General features: G+C 44.8%; 3 protein-coding genes across 3 annotated transcripts in view; 1 reads left to right on the top strand and 2 right to left on the bottom strand.

Annotated features, from left to right (window-relative positions):
- Positions 1-13672, top strand: part of LOC138134202 (dynein axonemal heavy chain 1-like) — a 34720-nt gene extending 21048 nt beyond the window's left edge. Inside the window, exons 18-38 of the mRNA XM_069052333.1 lie at positions 27-345; positions 1285-1498; positions 1548-2035; positions 2219-2381; positions 2432-2592; positions 2679-2903; positions 2950-3183; positions 3370-3532; positions 3586-3964; positions 4009-4111; positions 4161-4410; positions 4468-4704; positions 4761-6298; positions 6357-6552; positions 6697-6890; positions 9394-9548; positions 9598-10549; positions 10601-10869; positions 10921-11147; positions 11195-11376; positions 11423-13672. Coding sequence (XP_068908434.1) covers positions 27-345; positions 1285-1498; positions 1548-2035; positions 2219-2381; positions 2432-2592; positions 2679-2903; positions 2950-3183; positions 3370-3532; positions 3586-3964; positions 4009-4111; positions 4161-4410; positions 4468-4704; positions 4761-6298; positions 6357-6552; positions 6697-6890; positions 9394-9548; positions 9598-10549; positions 10601-10869; positions 10921-11147; positions 11195-11376; positions 11423-11767 — 6994 coding nt within the window. The 3' untranslated portion in view covers positions 11768-13672. The remainder of the gene's footprint in view (positions 1-26; positions 346-1284; positions 1499-1547; positions 2036-2218; positions 2382-2431; positions 2593-2678; positions 2904-2949; positions 3184-3369; positions 3533-3585; positions 3965-4008; positions 4112-4160; positions 4411-4467; positions 4705-4760; positions 6299-6356; positions 6553-6696; positions 6891-9393; positions 9549-9597; positions 10550-10600; positions 10870-10920; positions 11148-11194; positions 11377-11422) is intronic.
- Slimp (Seryl-tRNA synthetase-like insect mitochondrial protein) lies at positions 11783-13146 on the bottom strand. The gene has a single exon (XM_069052405.1). It carries the CDS (start codon positions 13144-13146, stop codon positions 11806-11808), a length of 1341 nt encoding a protein of 446 aa, XP_068908506.1. The 3' UTR covers positions 11783-11805.
- LOC138134252 (zinc finger protein 593 homolog) lies at positions 13146-13647 on the bottom strand. The gene is made up of 2 exons (XM_069052433.1): positions 13505-13647; positions 13146-13454 (listed from the first exon to the last, which is right to left on the bottom strand). The coding sequence occupies exons 1-2, from the start codon at positions 13592-13594 to the stop codon at positions 13146-13148; spliced, it is 399 nt and encodes a 132-aa protein (XP_068908534.1). The 5' UTR covers positions 13595-13647.
- Positions 13673-13759: the final 87 nt, after the last annotated feature.

Genomic DNA, 13759 nt, shown 5'->3' with positions numbered 1-13759 from the left:
GGCACCTTCTCCATCGACTTTTCCAGGACCGACGGGATCCTTCCGTGCTTGGTGCGCATCGGCGTCGCCGCCGAGAACAAGAACAAACGCTGGTACATCTTCGACGGTCCCGTCGACGCCGTCTGGATCGAGAACATGAACAGCGTCCTCGACGACAACAAGAAGCTCTGTCTGAGCAGCGGGGAGATCATCAAGCTGCGGGACACGATGACGATGATGTTCGAAGTCGCCGATCTGGCGGTGGCGTCGCCCGCGACAGTTTCCCGATGCGGGATGGTCTACCTCGAACCGGGAGTTTTGGGGTTGGAGCCGTTCGTCAACTGCTGGATCAAGAGATTGCCGCCGGTCAGTTCCCTAAACCGAAATTAGAAAAGTAAATTCCGAACGGGCACGTCACGGACATGATTCTGTGTCTAAAAACTAACAGGCAACACGTGGGTGGTGAATTATTTTTAAAACTTAATGGTAATTATTCTCAGGTGGCCGCTGTTCAGACTCATTTTACGCGGTCTTTGGCCGCGAAATTTTTCACTCTGGTGAAGCGATTCGCTGGAATTTATTTACACTTGGTGGAAATACAATTAATTTGGAAGCGTTTCCACAACATCTATTCGATTTATCCAGGCGCTCGGAAGGTTCGCCGAATCCCCAGAGCACTCGGCAAAAATGTTTATCGCTTCTTGAGAGTTAATTTTCCAAATGACAAATCACACCTAATAAATTCTACGCCAAGCTGCATTTGCATCGCTGCAACGTGTACCGTTTCAGCGTATGCAATGCGCTCGAGGAAAGATTTATCGAATAAATACAATGTACCGATCGTTATGCACTTCGGAAATGATTTTCATGCACAGTGCATAAAATATGTATATTAATGCATAAAATAGGATATTAAAACATAAGTGCTATGCTATTTTTTTCTAATTTGCATATTAAATACCTACATGTTTTTTTTTACAAATAAATCAATTTTGGTAATTTAGGGAATTTTGTGACAGTTGGTGACACTTTTATTTCATGGTTAACATATAAAGTAAAATTCTAAATTTGAATCTAAACTAAACATAATTGTCATTTTTCGTAAGTGAAATTACAATTAAAGATAAATTATCCAGAAATACGGCAAATAGCAGAAAATACCACAGTCAATTTGCTGCCGCGATTGTGTGTTACCAACTGAAAAAAGTTCCTAGATTTCGGATGTGTTAATAGCTTATTAACGCATTCAAAATAAATGCGTTAACAGCTTTGTTAAAACAGCTAATTTGAAAGAATTTGTAACAGTTGGCCGTGCCGTTCACTGACAACTTCAGAGACCTCTTCAACTTGTACGTCATCCCCGCGATCGACCTGTTGCGCAACCGTCTTCGCGAAATCCTCACTTCTGTGGATTCGGCCCTCCTGTGCAAATTTCTCCGGCTCATGGACTTCTGGTTGGGACCTCTCGCCGGACGCGACAACAAACCTCCGCCGGCGCCCCAGTTCCTAGCCCTGATACGTACGAAACCCACCACGGTCGTTCCCAATTAAAGTGGTTGCGATTCTAGCGGATCTGCTGGTGCCGTGGGTCGTGTTCTCATTAGTGTGGAGCGTAGGGTGCACCTGTGACAACCAGAGTCGCCTGGTGTTCGATCGCTGGCTCAGAGAAGTAATGCAAAGAGAGGAACACGGTCCGCTCTTCCCCAGGACGGGTCTGGTGTACGACTATCGGCTGCACGACGGGGGATTCACGGATCTCACCGACGACGGACAACCGGCCCCGCCGAGGTGGTACAGCTGGATGGAGAACGTGGAGGAGTACCAGATTACTGTGGACATGAAATACTCGGATATCGAGATTCCGACGATGGATAACGTGCGGAATTCGAAGATGATGGAGATTGTTCTGAACAACTACGACAACGTACTCTGCGTGGGCCCCACCGGAACGGGGAAGTCGCTTACGGTGGTGGGGAAGTTGAGCAGAAGCATGCACAAGAAGTTTATTTGCGATTTTATGAGCTTCTCGGCGCGGACGTCGGCCAACCAGACTCAGGTACTAATCCAAGTTTACTTGACGCAAACGCCTCGAATGCAAACACAAATTAAAAGAGAATCCACACAACGAGGTCAGAATACAATTATTTTTTTACTCCTGTTCCGAATCATATCAAGCTCGAACCAGTTGGTTGTGGGGACGGGAAACTTTCAGCTGAACGAAATTAATTATTTGCACCAGGATTTGATCGACTCGAAACTGGACAGGAGAAGGAAGGGAGTTTTCGGACCGCCAGTTTTGAAACGACAAATTTTTTTCATCGACGATTTCAACATGCCGGCCCTGGAGGTGTACGGGGCTCAGCCCCCCATCGAATTAATCCGGCAGTGGATGGATTTCGGGGGTAAACGCGTTTTCACCCTTGCGTTCCACCTGAAATTAAATTTATTCAAGGTTGGTACGACCGAAAAAACATCGGCGACTTCCGCACTATCATCGACTCGAACTTCTGCGTCGCTATGGGGCCCCCGGAGGGCGGCAGAAATCCGGTGACGGCGCGTCTCTTGAGACACTTCCATTATTTAGCGTTCATCGAAATGGAGGACGACAGCAAAGTGAGTCGGTAATTTATGACAGTTTAGAGCGCAGATAAAATTTTCAAAATGAGAATTAATGGTGGAGCTTGTTGTTATGATTGCAGCGGAAAATTTTCGGCACCATTTTGAAGTTCTGGATCGATCGCATCCCCGCGGACGTTTCTTTGGGGGTGTACTACTTGCCGATACTCGAAGCCACCCTCAGCGTTTACAGCACCATTTTGAAAGAGCTGCTGCCGACGCCGGCCAAAACGCACTACACATTCAACCTACGCGACTTGAGCAAAGTGTTCCAAGGGTTGCTCATGTTCCACCCCGAAAAAATGACGGTGAGATCTGTAAATTCCCGCGACGCCGTTTTCACGTAATTTGAAGGACATTAATCTGCTGGTGCGTCTGTGGTATCACGAATGTTGCCGAATCTTTCAAGATCGATTGGTGAACGACGACGATCGCAACTGGTTCGCCGGATTGCTCAGGAGCAAAATCAAGAGCGACTTCGACGTGGAGCCGAGGGTCGCGTTGGGCACGCAAATGTTGTTCTTCGCCGATTTCATCGACCCCACCACGGACTTCCGCGAGTACGAGGAAATAAAAGATGCGGCGAAGGTGCGGTTGATTTTTTATACGATTGCACATTGCAAAATTGCGCAACTGTCAAAGAAGTGTCAACTCTATTCTACCCACACAGTTGCCACATAAATTTTCGTACATACATAGTTGCCATATTTATCCACGACCATTTTGAATCACTTGTCCAAGTGCATATTAATATTTTGATCGCGTTTTGTGCAGTTGTCGCACGTCCTCGATCACTATTTGAACGAGTACAACGATCAGAGCACGCGTCCGATGAAGTTGGTTTTGTTCCTGGACGCCATCTCTCACGTCTGTCGCATCTCGAGGATCATCCGTCAACCGTTGGGAAACGCACTTTTATTGGGAGTGGGCGGCTCCGGTAACCGGTTCAACTTTTCCGCCTTGCAATTTAATTAAGCAAACGTCCTGCAGGGAGACAGAGCCTCACACGACTGGCGACCTTCATGGCGGAGTATTTCTGCTTCCAGGTCGAAATACACAAGGGTTACGGAATGTTCGACTGGCGCGAAGACGTCAAGTCTTTGATGCTCAAAGCCGGCCTTCAGAAACGCGAAACTGTTTTTCTTTTTTCCGACACGCAAATCAAATCCGAGGCGTTTCTCGAGGATCTGAACAACATATTGAACTCGGGGGACGTGCCGAATATTTATCAGCCGGACGAATTGGACAAGATTTTCCAGGAAATGAAAGGATTGGTGCAAGAATTGGGACTGTCGGCGACCAAATCGAACTTGTTCGCCACTTACCAAAAAGTGGTCAGGTCTAATCTCCACACCGTGGTGACAATGAGGTAAGTTTTGACGCGTCGCGGAATCGGCTTCAATTTTTTTTTAGTCCTATAGGGGACATTTTCCGGGCGAGATTGCGTCAGTTTCCGGCTCTGGTGAATTGTTGCACGATCGACTGGTTCAGCGAATGGCCCGATTCGGCTCTGCAGGTGAAGTTTACGTCCACCGGCGCCGACTGAGCTAATGAGGCTGTTTCAGTCCGTCGCTTTACAATTTCTGGACGACATATCCGAATTAAATGTGGGACATGAAACGCTGCAAGGAATAGTAATGGTGTGCCAATTCATGCATGCCAGCGTAGTCGATGCAAGTGTCCTTTACAAACAGGAGTTGTCGAGACATAATTACGTCACGCCGACTTCCTATCTCGAACTACTTTCGAGCTACACGGATCTCATGATCAAGAAGAGGAGTAGTTTGTCGGAAGGAGTCACTCGACTGTCCACTGGTACGTGTGGGGGCTGGTCGAAGAGCCCGATTGCATCTCGGTTTTTGTTTTAATAAGGGTTGGGAAAGCTTCAAAGCACTGCGGAAGAAGTGAAGATCCTCCAAGCCAGTCTGGAGGAGATGAAGCCTGCCCTGGAAGCAGCAGCCCGCGACGCTGACATCATGATAGCCGCGATAGCCGAAGATCAAGTCGTCGCGGAAGAAACAAAAGAAGTGGTGGAGAAAGAGGAGATCGAAGCGGCCAAAATGACTCTGGAGACGCAAACCATAGCAGACGACGCTCAACGAGATTTGGGTTAATAAAGGGTGCGCTTCGGGGGTCACTTTAATAACGATTCGATCAATTCGCAGATGAAGCGATGCCGGATCTGTTGGCCGCCGAGGCCAGTCTGAAGTCGCTCAACAAGAACGACATCTCCGAAGTGCGATCGATGAAACGTCCCCCGTTCGGCGTAATTTATGTCATCGAATCGATTTGCATCGTGAAGGGCATCAAACCGAACAAGCTGCCGGGACGCATGCCGGGCGAAAAAGTCCTGGATTATTGGGAGCCCGGGCGGAACATGCTCGCCGATCCGGGAGTGTTTCTCACCTCCTTGATGAATTTCGACCGCGAATCGATTACCGAGGAGATGATTGAAAAGTTGAAAGGGTACGTCACCAACGCGCTATTTCAACCAGCCAAGGTGGCGAAGGTGTCGAAAGCATGCAAGTCGCTGTGTATGTGGGTGCACGCCATGTACAAATATTATTTTGTCAACAAGAGAGTGGCACCGAAGAAGGCGGCCTTGGCGAAGGCCAAGGAGGCACTGGCGGAGACCGAAGCCACTTTGGCCAGCGCCAGAGAGAAGATGCAAGCGATACTGAGTAATCTCCGCAATCTGCAAATGAAGTTGGGGGCGAAGATAGCCTTCAAGGAAGAAAAGGAAGCGAGCATTCAGGTGTGCCAAGAGAGGATGAGTCGGGCGGTGCGTTTGATCACGGGGTTGTCAGACGAGAGGATAAGGTGGTTGAACACCATCTCCAGTATCGAAGCGAGCGTGGTCAACGTCACCGGGGACATACTTTTGAGTGCCGGCGCCGTTGCGTATCTCACTCCCTTCACGGACAAGTACAGACGAGGACTTTTGTCCGAGTGGCTCAAGGCCATCCAAGAACAAAAAATTCCGTGTTCGCCTGATCCGAATCCGGTGTCGATTCTGGCGGAACCGGTGCAGATTCGAGCCTGGCAGCTGGACGGTCTCCCTCGCGATTATTTCTCGACAGAAAATGCGGTCCTGGTGTCGAATTCTAAGCGGTGGCCTCTGTTCATCGACCCCCAAGGACAGGCGAACAAATGGGTGAAGAACATGGAGAAAAGTCAGGGTTTGACCGTTTGCAAGATGGCCGACCGAGAGCTGTCACGGAATTTAGAGTCGGCGGTGCGATTCGGTAAACCCGTCCTGATCGAAGGAATCGGGACCGATCTGGATCCGTCGCTCGATCCGATTCTCTTGCGGCAAAAATTCAAACAAGCGGGCACTTGGATGCTGAAGCTGGGGGAAGTGGTGGTGCCGTACGACGACAACTTCCGCCTGTACATGACGACCAAGCTGCCCAATCCGCACTACACTCCCGAAGTGTCGGTCAAAGTGCTTCTGGTCAACTTTACTCTGGTTCCGAGCGGGTTGCAGGACCAGTTGTTGGCACTGGTGGTGATGCAGGAGCGGCCCGACCTGGAGGACCAGCGGAGCCAGCTGATCGTCGGGAGCACTCAAATGAAACAGGAACTGAAGGAGATCGAAGACAGGATTTTGTACAAGTTGAGTTCAATGGAAGGATCGCCTTTGGATGATCTCGATTTCATAATTACGCTGGAAGCGTCGAAGATCAAAAGCGACGACATAAAGGTGCGTCTGAGGCGAACTGGTGTGAGGTCGTCACGTTAAAATTTCGTTTCATGAGCAGAACAAAGTGGTGGCCGCGGAAATAACGCAGATCGACATCGACAACACGCGCGCTCAATACATCCCGGTGGCAAATAGGGCGCAAATATTGTTCTTCTGTTTGTCCGATTTATCAAACGTCGACCCCATGTATCAGTACTCGCTGGAGTGGTTCGTCAGCATTTTCATCGCGAGCATGGCCGATACGGAACGAACCGGTGGGTGTGCATAAATGATTGATAGAAACTTATCCTGCGTAAACACGATGGAATCACGAGTATCCTTTATTTACTCGCTCTTCACTCAGAGCGACTGTTTTTATCAAAGCAAAATAGCAACAACTCATTTTCTCTTGATTACAGAACACATCGATGAAAGGGTTCAGATAATTAATGATTACTTCACGTTCAGCCTGTACAGCAACGTCTGTCGGAGTTTGTTTGAAAAACACAAACTCCATTTCGCCTTTTTGATGTGCGCCAGGATCCTAATGGACGAGGGGAAGATCGACGGTCACGAATGGCATCATTTTCTGGCTGGCGGCACGCCACAATCGGTACAATTTTTGAAGTGAAAACTTCCTTAGGCGCGCCACATACATTTTATTCCCGGGCAGTGAATTAGTTCATGCGACACGGTAAAATCGTTCGCAGCACAAGCTAAAATCGGAAAATCGTTCGCAGCTCAGCGAAAATCGTTCGCAGCACGACACGGCAAGCTAGAATCAAGGGAGTCGAGTTTTTTAGCGGAGCGAGCGAAAAACAATCAACTGTGCGTCACTTGTCAATTTTAAATTTTCATTGTTGAATTTTTTTTAATAAACAATTGTCAATGTCAAAATTAAGTAAAAAATACGGTAAAAAACCACTCTGTACCACCCAAAATGTGCACACATGGACCAGCTGTATAACAATTTGACACCAAATCATAGTTAAGGTTATGTTCATTTCACTTCCCGAACCTCTTTTCCGCGAATTGGAAATATTTTTCGAATTTGAAATAAAGTCTCGCTCTTCAGGGCGCAAAATGTTGACACTCAGTGTGACTAATCGTATTATCATGAAAATCACTATTTGGCTCATACCAACATGATAACGTTTTGACAATTGTATACTCTCGTGTCAAAAATGGATTACTCCCTAGGATTTAGGGATATTCGTTACTAAGTTGCCATAAATTTGGTTAGGTTGGAGGCTATGTGGTTTCTGGTGACAAACAAAAGATATCCCAAAAATGTAAGACAGCAAATTAATTGTAACAGTTGCAAATGACTAATTTCTCGCTAAGTGATAGATGATTTTTCGTTTCACAATCAATTTTGGTTACTGGCGACATATTTATTTGGATTTAATCTCTCAATTCAAAGTAACCAACCTTAGGCATTCAAAATAACTTTTGAAAATTCTAGTTACACACAACATGAAAAACGTTATTTCCCTAAAAGTTCGAATTCTAGGAAGTAATCCATTTTTGACACGAAAGTATTAAAAAATTTCACTTGTACGTTGTGTTGTGACCTGACTGACCTTAGTGCAGAGCTGCAGGCTGCAGGAGTAACTGTATATAAACTCTGTCCACTCATAGGTTGCTTGACATAAATGTTACTAAAAATGTTCACTCTACGCTACAACAAATATGTCCGGCGCGAAATTTTAAAAAATGGAAAGAGCAGGTTTACACTTGATGTTTTATTATTATTCTGCATGTTTGCACTTAGGAAAGACGAAAGACGAAAGAAAACTTCAGTACAGTAGGAGTAATATATTAGGTTTTATTAATACAGGGTATTTCACGAGTAATAATGTGCCCGACGGAATAAAAAATGTAACCCACAATACATTTTCGAATTTCCGAAAAAGCTAGCTAATGAAATTAAAATATCCAGCTTTTTTCGGAAATGGCTAAACACAAGCAAGAGATCATTTAATATGTACTATTTAATGCATGAACAAAAATGACCTCTGTATCATTTTCGATGTTTATAATTAGATTCTTGAGGCACGCACTCACTTCACAATTTTAAAAAAATCAACAAAAAATCGCAACGGAACAGATCAAAACAGCAACACGATAAAAACTAATAACTTTTAAAACCAGAGAATCGCAAAACAAAGCTTTAAAGATGAAAAATCGCAAATCTAAATGCTTAAACCACTTTGACAGAACTGACAATTTCAAATTTGAAATGTCATATAATTTATTTTTCGCGTGGGTTTCATAACAGCCAATGAGAATTAGTGGCGCGAATGCTTCAAGATATTACCAACACAATCTATGATACTTTCCTAATATTTTAATGTTATGGTTTGGGGATTTTGTTATCTAAGGATATTTAAAAAAATGGACGTAGTCTATATACAGGATATTTCACGAGTGATAATGAGCCTGACGTAATTTAAAATGCAACCCACACTACATTTCCGAAAAAAGCTGGCTACTGAAATTGTCTGAAAATGTCCGTTTTTTTTTGAAAATGTATTGTGGGTTGAATTTATTATTCTCTCAGGCTCATTATCACTCGTGAAATACCCTGTATAGTTTTATATAATATAAACGATAAAGACACGACAAATATTGTAAGTTTACAGATGAATGTAGGATTTAATACGTAATTCTCAATTATATGGCTTCAACAATTCATCTATTGGAAAAATTTGTGTAGCAAAATGTGAAGAGGAAAATGGACAAATTATCATAATAAAGGGTATTGCTATGAAAACTTGTGTTGTGCTCAATATCATCGTCAAGAAAATAAAACTTAAACATCGAAACCTAACCTCACAAATTTTGCCAGAGTGTGAAAAATACAGATTTTTGATATTTATTTAAAAACAGCATTGGATTTAAATAATATTAATTATTTATGCCTTGCTCCTTATTTCTCCAAGTAGGTACTATCATCCATAATGATATATTTTTTATAGAATTACATATTACCGGATATTACTTAAAATCAGTAACGAGCATCATAGAAGTTTTCACTTCTGTCGTGCGGTCTTAAGCACACACTCTTTTTTTTTTAATTTGTGTCGTCCGACTTGACAAAGCTTTGTCACCAGGACGAGCCTAATCCGGCGCCCGAGTGGTTGTCGACCAAAGCCTGGCAAGAGATCCTCGCGATGCGTGTGCTTCCCAACTTCGTGCCATTCATCGACACTTTTGATCACTACAAGCACCACTACCGCGAAATATTCGAGTCGCAGGACCCCCACAGGTTTAATTGGGATTCTGTTACTTTCGAATGTGATTTTTCCGTCGTTTAGGAAGTCGCTGCCGGAGGACTTCCAGCGAAGCCTGTCCAGATTTCAAAGGTTGTTGGTGTTGAAGTGTTTGCGAGCCGACAAAGTAACGAACGCGATGCAGGACTTCATCTCTGCGAAAATGGGCCAGAGATTTATCGAACCGCAAACTGCGGATCTGGCGGTGGTGTTTAAGGATTCGAGTCCGACAACTCCTTTGATTTTCGTCCTGTCGACCGGAACCGATCCCGCCGCCGATCTGTACAAGTTCGCCGACAAGATGAAGTTTTCTAAGAGGATGTTTTCGATTTCACTGGGTCAAGGACAGGGGCCCATCGCCGAGAAAATGTTGCAGAATGGCACCGAGATCGGTTCGTGGATTTTTTTCCAGAATTGTCACCTCGCCCCGAGTTGGATGCCCCGCTTGGAACGTCTGGTCGAAAATATATCGCCGGAAATTGTGCACAGAGATTTCAGGATTTGGTTGACGTCCTCCCCTTCGCCGCACTTTCCGGTATCCATCCTCCAGAACGGGAGTAAAATGACAATCGAGCCTCCCGCGGGGATCAAAGCAAACACGATGAGAGCTTATACCAATCAAGTGTCGGATTTGTTGGACGTTTTGCAAGGGGATGGGGAGAAAAATTTCATTTTTAAGTGGTTGCTGTTCTCGCTGTGTCTCTTCCACGGGGTGCTGCTGGAAAGACGCAAATTTGGACCGCTAGGGTTCAACATAGCCTACGAGTTCACCGACGGAGACTTGAAAATCTGCATATCTCAACTGAAAATGTTCTTGTGGGAGTATCACGATGTTCCCTTTAAAGTTTTGACTTACACGGCGGGTCACATCAACTATGGAGGCCGCGTCACCGACGACTGGGACCGGCGGTGTTTGATGAACATCTTGGCCGATTACTACAAGCCCGAAGTGGTCAGTGCCGATTACGTGTTCGACGCTTTGGGACTCTATCATCAAGTAAATTACACTTAACTTGAGTCTCAAGCGTCATTACTAGAAAATTTGCAGTTGCCATCCGAAACAACTTACTACGATTACTTGGACTACATCAAAACTTTTCCGATCAATGACGACCCGGAGCTCTTTGGAATGCACCAAAACGCAGACATCACTTTCGCTCAGGCTCAGACTTACAGTTGTCTGGCAACTCTGTTGGCTCTTCAACCCAGACAAGTGGGAGCTGCCGCGGCTAGCGAAGAAGAAGTAATCGCGAATGCCGCCTCTTCGATCCTCTCGCAACTGCCCAAACAATTTGATTTGGACGAGATTTCGAAAAGGTTGCCCAAATCGATCGAAACGAAACTAAAGAAAATAACATTTTGATTTAGTTATCCGGTGTTGTACGAAGAATCTTTGAACACGGTCCTGCTCCAAGAATCGATACGTTACAATCGCCTCCTGAAAATAATCGAGACCAGTCTGAAAGACCTGCTGAAGGCGATCAAGGGTCTGGTGGTGATGTCCGAGGCTTTGGATAAAATGGCGACGAGTCTCTTCAGCAATATCGTGCCAGCGCTGTGGGCCAGTAAAGCGTATCCGTCGTTGAAACCTCTAGGTATTGGCAAATACGGCAAGGCAAACTTATCGATCCGACGATTTCAGGAGCTTGGGTGTCCGATCTGAAGGCGAGGGTGAAGTTTTTGGTGAACTGGGTCAACACCGGAATTCCTGCGGTTTTCTGGATCTCCGGATTCTACTTCCCGCAAGCTTTCCTGACGGCGACTTTGCAGAATTTCGCCCGAAAATACGTCGTTTCAATCGACACGATCAATTTCTCGTTCAAGGTAAACAATGTTCAGGTGGTCAGTTTGGTACAAGTGCAATAATTAGGTGTTGGCGACGGCTCCGAGCGAACGGCCGCAGGACGGGTGTTGTGTTTGGGGTTTGTTCCTCGAGGGCGCCCGCTGGAATCCTCACATCGAGTTTCTGGACGAGTCGAATCCGAAGGAATTATACACCCAGATGCCGGTCATTTGGCTGCTGCCAGAAGAAAATCACGTAAAACCGGACAGGGTTTACGAGTGTCCAGTTTACAAAACGCTGACGCGAGCTGGGGTATTGTCCACCACCGGACACTCCACTAATTATGTTTTAGCGATCGAAATACCCAGTAAGAAACCGGAATCTCATTGGATTAAGGGAGGAGTCGCACTAATTTGTGCCTTGGATTATTAAATGAGACTCGAGTAGTGCTATTTATTTTATATTTTTTATTACAACTGTTTTTGTAACAAATTTGACATTAAAGGCTTCTTATCGGGAAAGTTATTTTCCAAAACGCAACCCAAGATTTTTTGGACATTTAACACTTCGCCAGCGATTACCTTCACAAACTTTGTTTGTTTATTCGCCGGATACGTGAAAAGCAGACGCTTACTTAAATAATTATCATAAACAGATACGTTGCCGACTTCGACGTACTCCTGCGAATAATTTGAAAACATTTGGATTGATACTTTAAGACTTTCTCCTATTTCTAACTCGCTGGCCGGAACATAAACCAACTTGAAGTGGTAACCTAGAGGTTCATACAGTTCGACGATCTGTTTTAGCAACACGTCCAAGGCTGCGTCCATTTTTTGAGTATCATCTTCCGTCGCTACAAAAGCTTGCCCGACCGTGTTCTGACTCAAATTGAACAAATTGAATTTATTAGATCCATCTACTGGAATATATTTCCTTCCGATAGAAAAATATTTCAAAGGTAAAAGTGCAGGTTGGACCACGTGCTTGGAAAAATATGCCATGAAAGCGTACAAAGTCCCGCCTCCCACGACGTGTAATCGGTTAATGTCGCTGTTTGAGCCTTCCAATGTGAAAATCTTCGAGTTGTCCAGATAACCGGTTCCGCAACCTTCCACTACGACACTTCGGGCAAAATCCGCGTTGGAAAATTGGATCAACCCCAATTCCAACATTTTTGTTTGAAAATAATTTGTTAGAGCAAACTCGAAAAGGGAGGCGTCCGATTTCAAAAAATAAAATGTGGGATCGGTGAATTCAACAAGATTCAACGATTCTCCTATTTCCATGTGACTTTTATCAGTCGCATTTGGTTTGTCTAGGAACTGATGATAAACAGATTCATTACGTAACGGAGTTTTTGGATGCAAAACGTTGGGCAACCCTAACACCGCTAAATTTGCACTTTCTTCAAGACCGTACGAGAACTCTCTGACGTTTCTTAAGTCGTCCTTAACCAATTTGACGTGCAGTTCTAACTTTTCAATATTCCCTTTATTTTTATCTGCACCCTCCTCTTTCAGTTGTTTAATAATCTTATATATTTCAGTTCTGGTGACTTCAAGTACGGTTTTATGGTCATCGATCATTTTAAAAAAATCCCATCGTTTTTCTATTTTTTCTAAATTGATATTCAACTTACGCGCCTCGATATTTTTTATTAAATCAGATTTATCTTTAATTTGATCTTCAAAGTCAATGTGAGGTGTGAGAACAACGAAATTAGTTTGCGCCTTGTCCCCCGTAATGTACAAGGCTGAGGAAAATTTACGATTAACAGTTCTAAAACTAACACGCACCAAACCCGCCATCACTCAGTTTTTCTTTTCTTGCTTTCCGAATTGTCGACGTCGACGGTTTCGATTTTTCTTTTTTCTGGGGCCTTCCAGCTGCCTAAACCTGCGGCGCGTTCCGATTCTTCGATCGAGTAGGGTTCCAATTCGAGGGCTTTGAGCCTACGTTTGTGCACTTTCGTCTTGAAGTGGTCGTGCAAGGCGTGATTGTCAATGAAGTATCGCGCACAGTGAACACAATAAAACTGAGCACCGCCCGTCTTGTCGTGGTCCACTTCTTGGTTCACGAGCTTCTCCGCGTTTTCCGGCTTGATATCTTCGTCTATCTGCCAAAGTAACGTTAGCACGTGGTTTACGTTCGAGGTTAGGATCCTACCTGATCCAAATCTTTGGTTCTGCGTTTCGTTTGCCACCTTCTCTTCAAGTGGGTATCACCGTAATGATACTTTTTGCGTTTGTACACCATTTAAAAATAGAAACGAACCGATTATCACTAAAACTTACTCTTACTGCTGCCACCTGACATCTGACGAAATGTCAAAAACGGTCCGGTTCAGGCATCGAGCGACGATTGCTATTGGTCGGTGAAGAACTGTCACTTCCGAATGACATAATGGCGGCGAATTTAAAT

This window comes from Tenebrio molitor, chromosome 6 (genome assembly GCF_963966145.1).
Source record: "Tenebrio molitor chromosome 6, icTenMoli1.1, whole genome shotgun sequence".
Classification (NCBI taxonomy): Eukaryota; Metazoa; Arthropoda; class Insecta; order Coleoptera; family Tenebrionidae; genus Tenebrio; species Tenebrio molitor.
Note: the sequence above shows the minus strand (reverse complement) of the source record. Positions and strands in the feature narration are given on the sequence as shown.

Coding starts and splice junctions, on each gene's coding strand:
- LOC138134252 (XM_069052433.1), bottom strand. CDS start 13,594: ATGGTGTACAAACGCAAAAAGTATCATTACGGTGATACCCACTTGAAG. Junction 13,455..13,504: donor GAACCAAAGATTTGGATCAG/GTAGGATCCTAA, acceptor TTACTTTGGCAG/ATAGACGAAGATATCAAGCC.
- Slimp (XM_069052405.1), bottom strand. CDS start 13,146: ATGGCGGGTTTGGTGCGTGTTAGTTTTAGAACTGTTAATCGTAAATTT.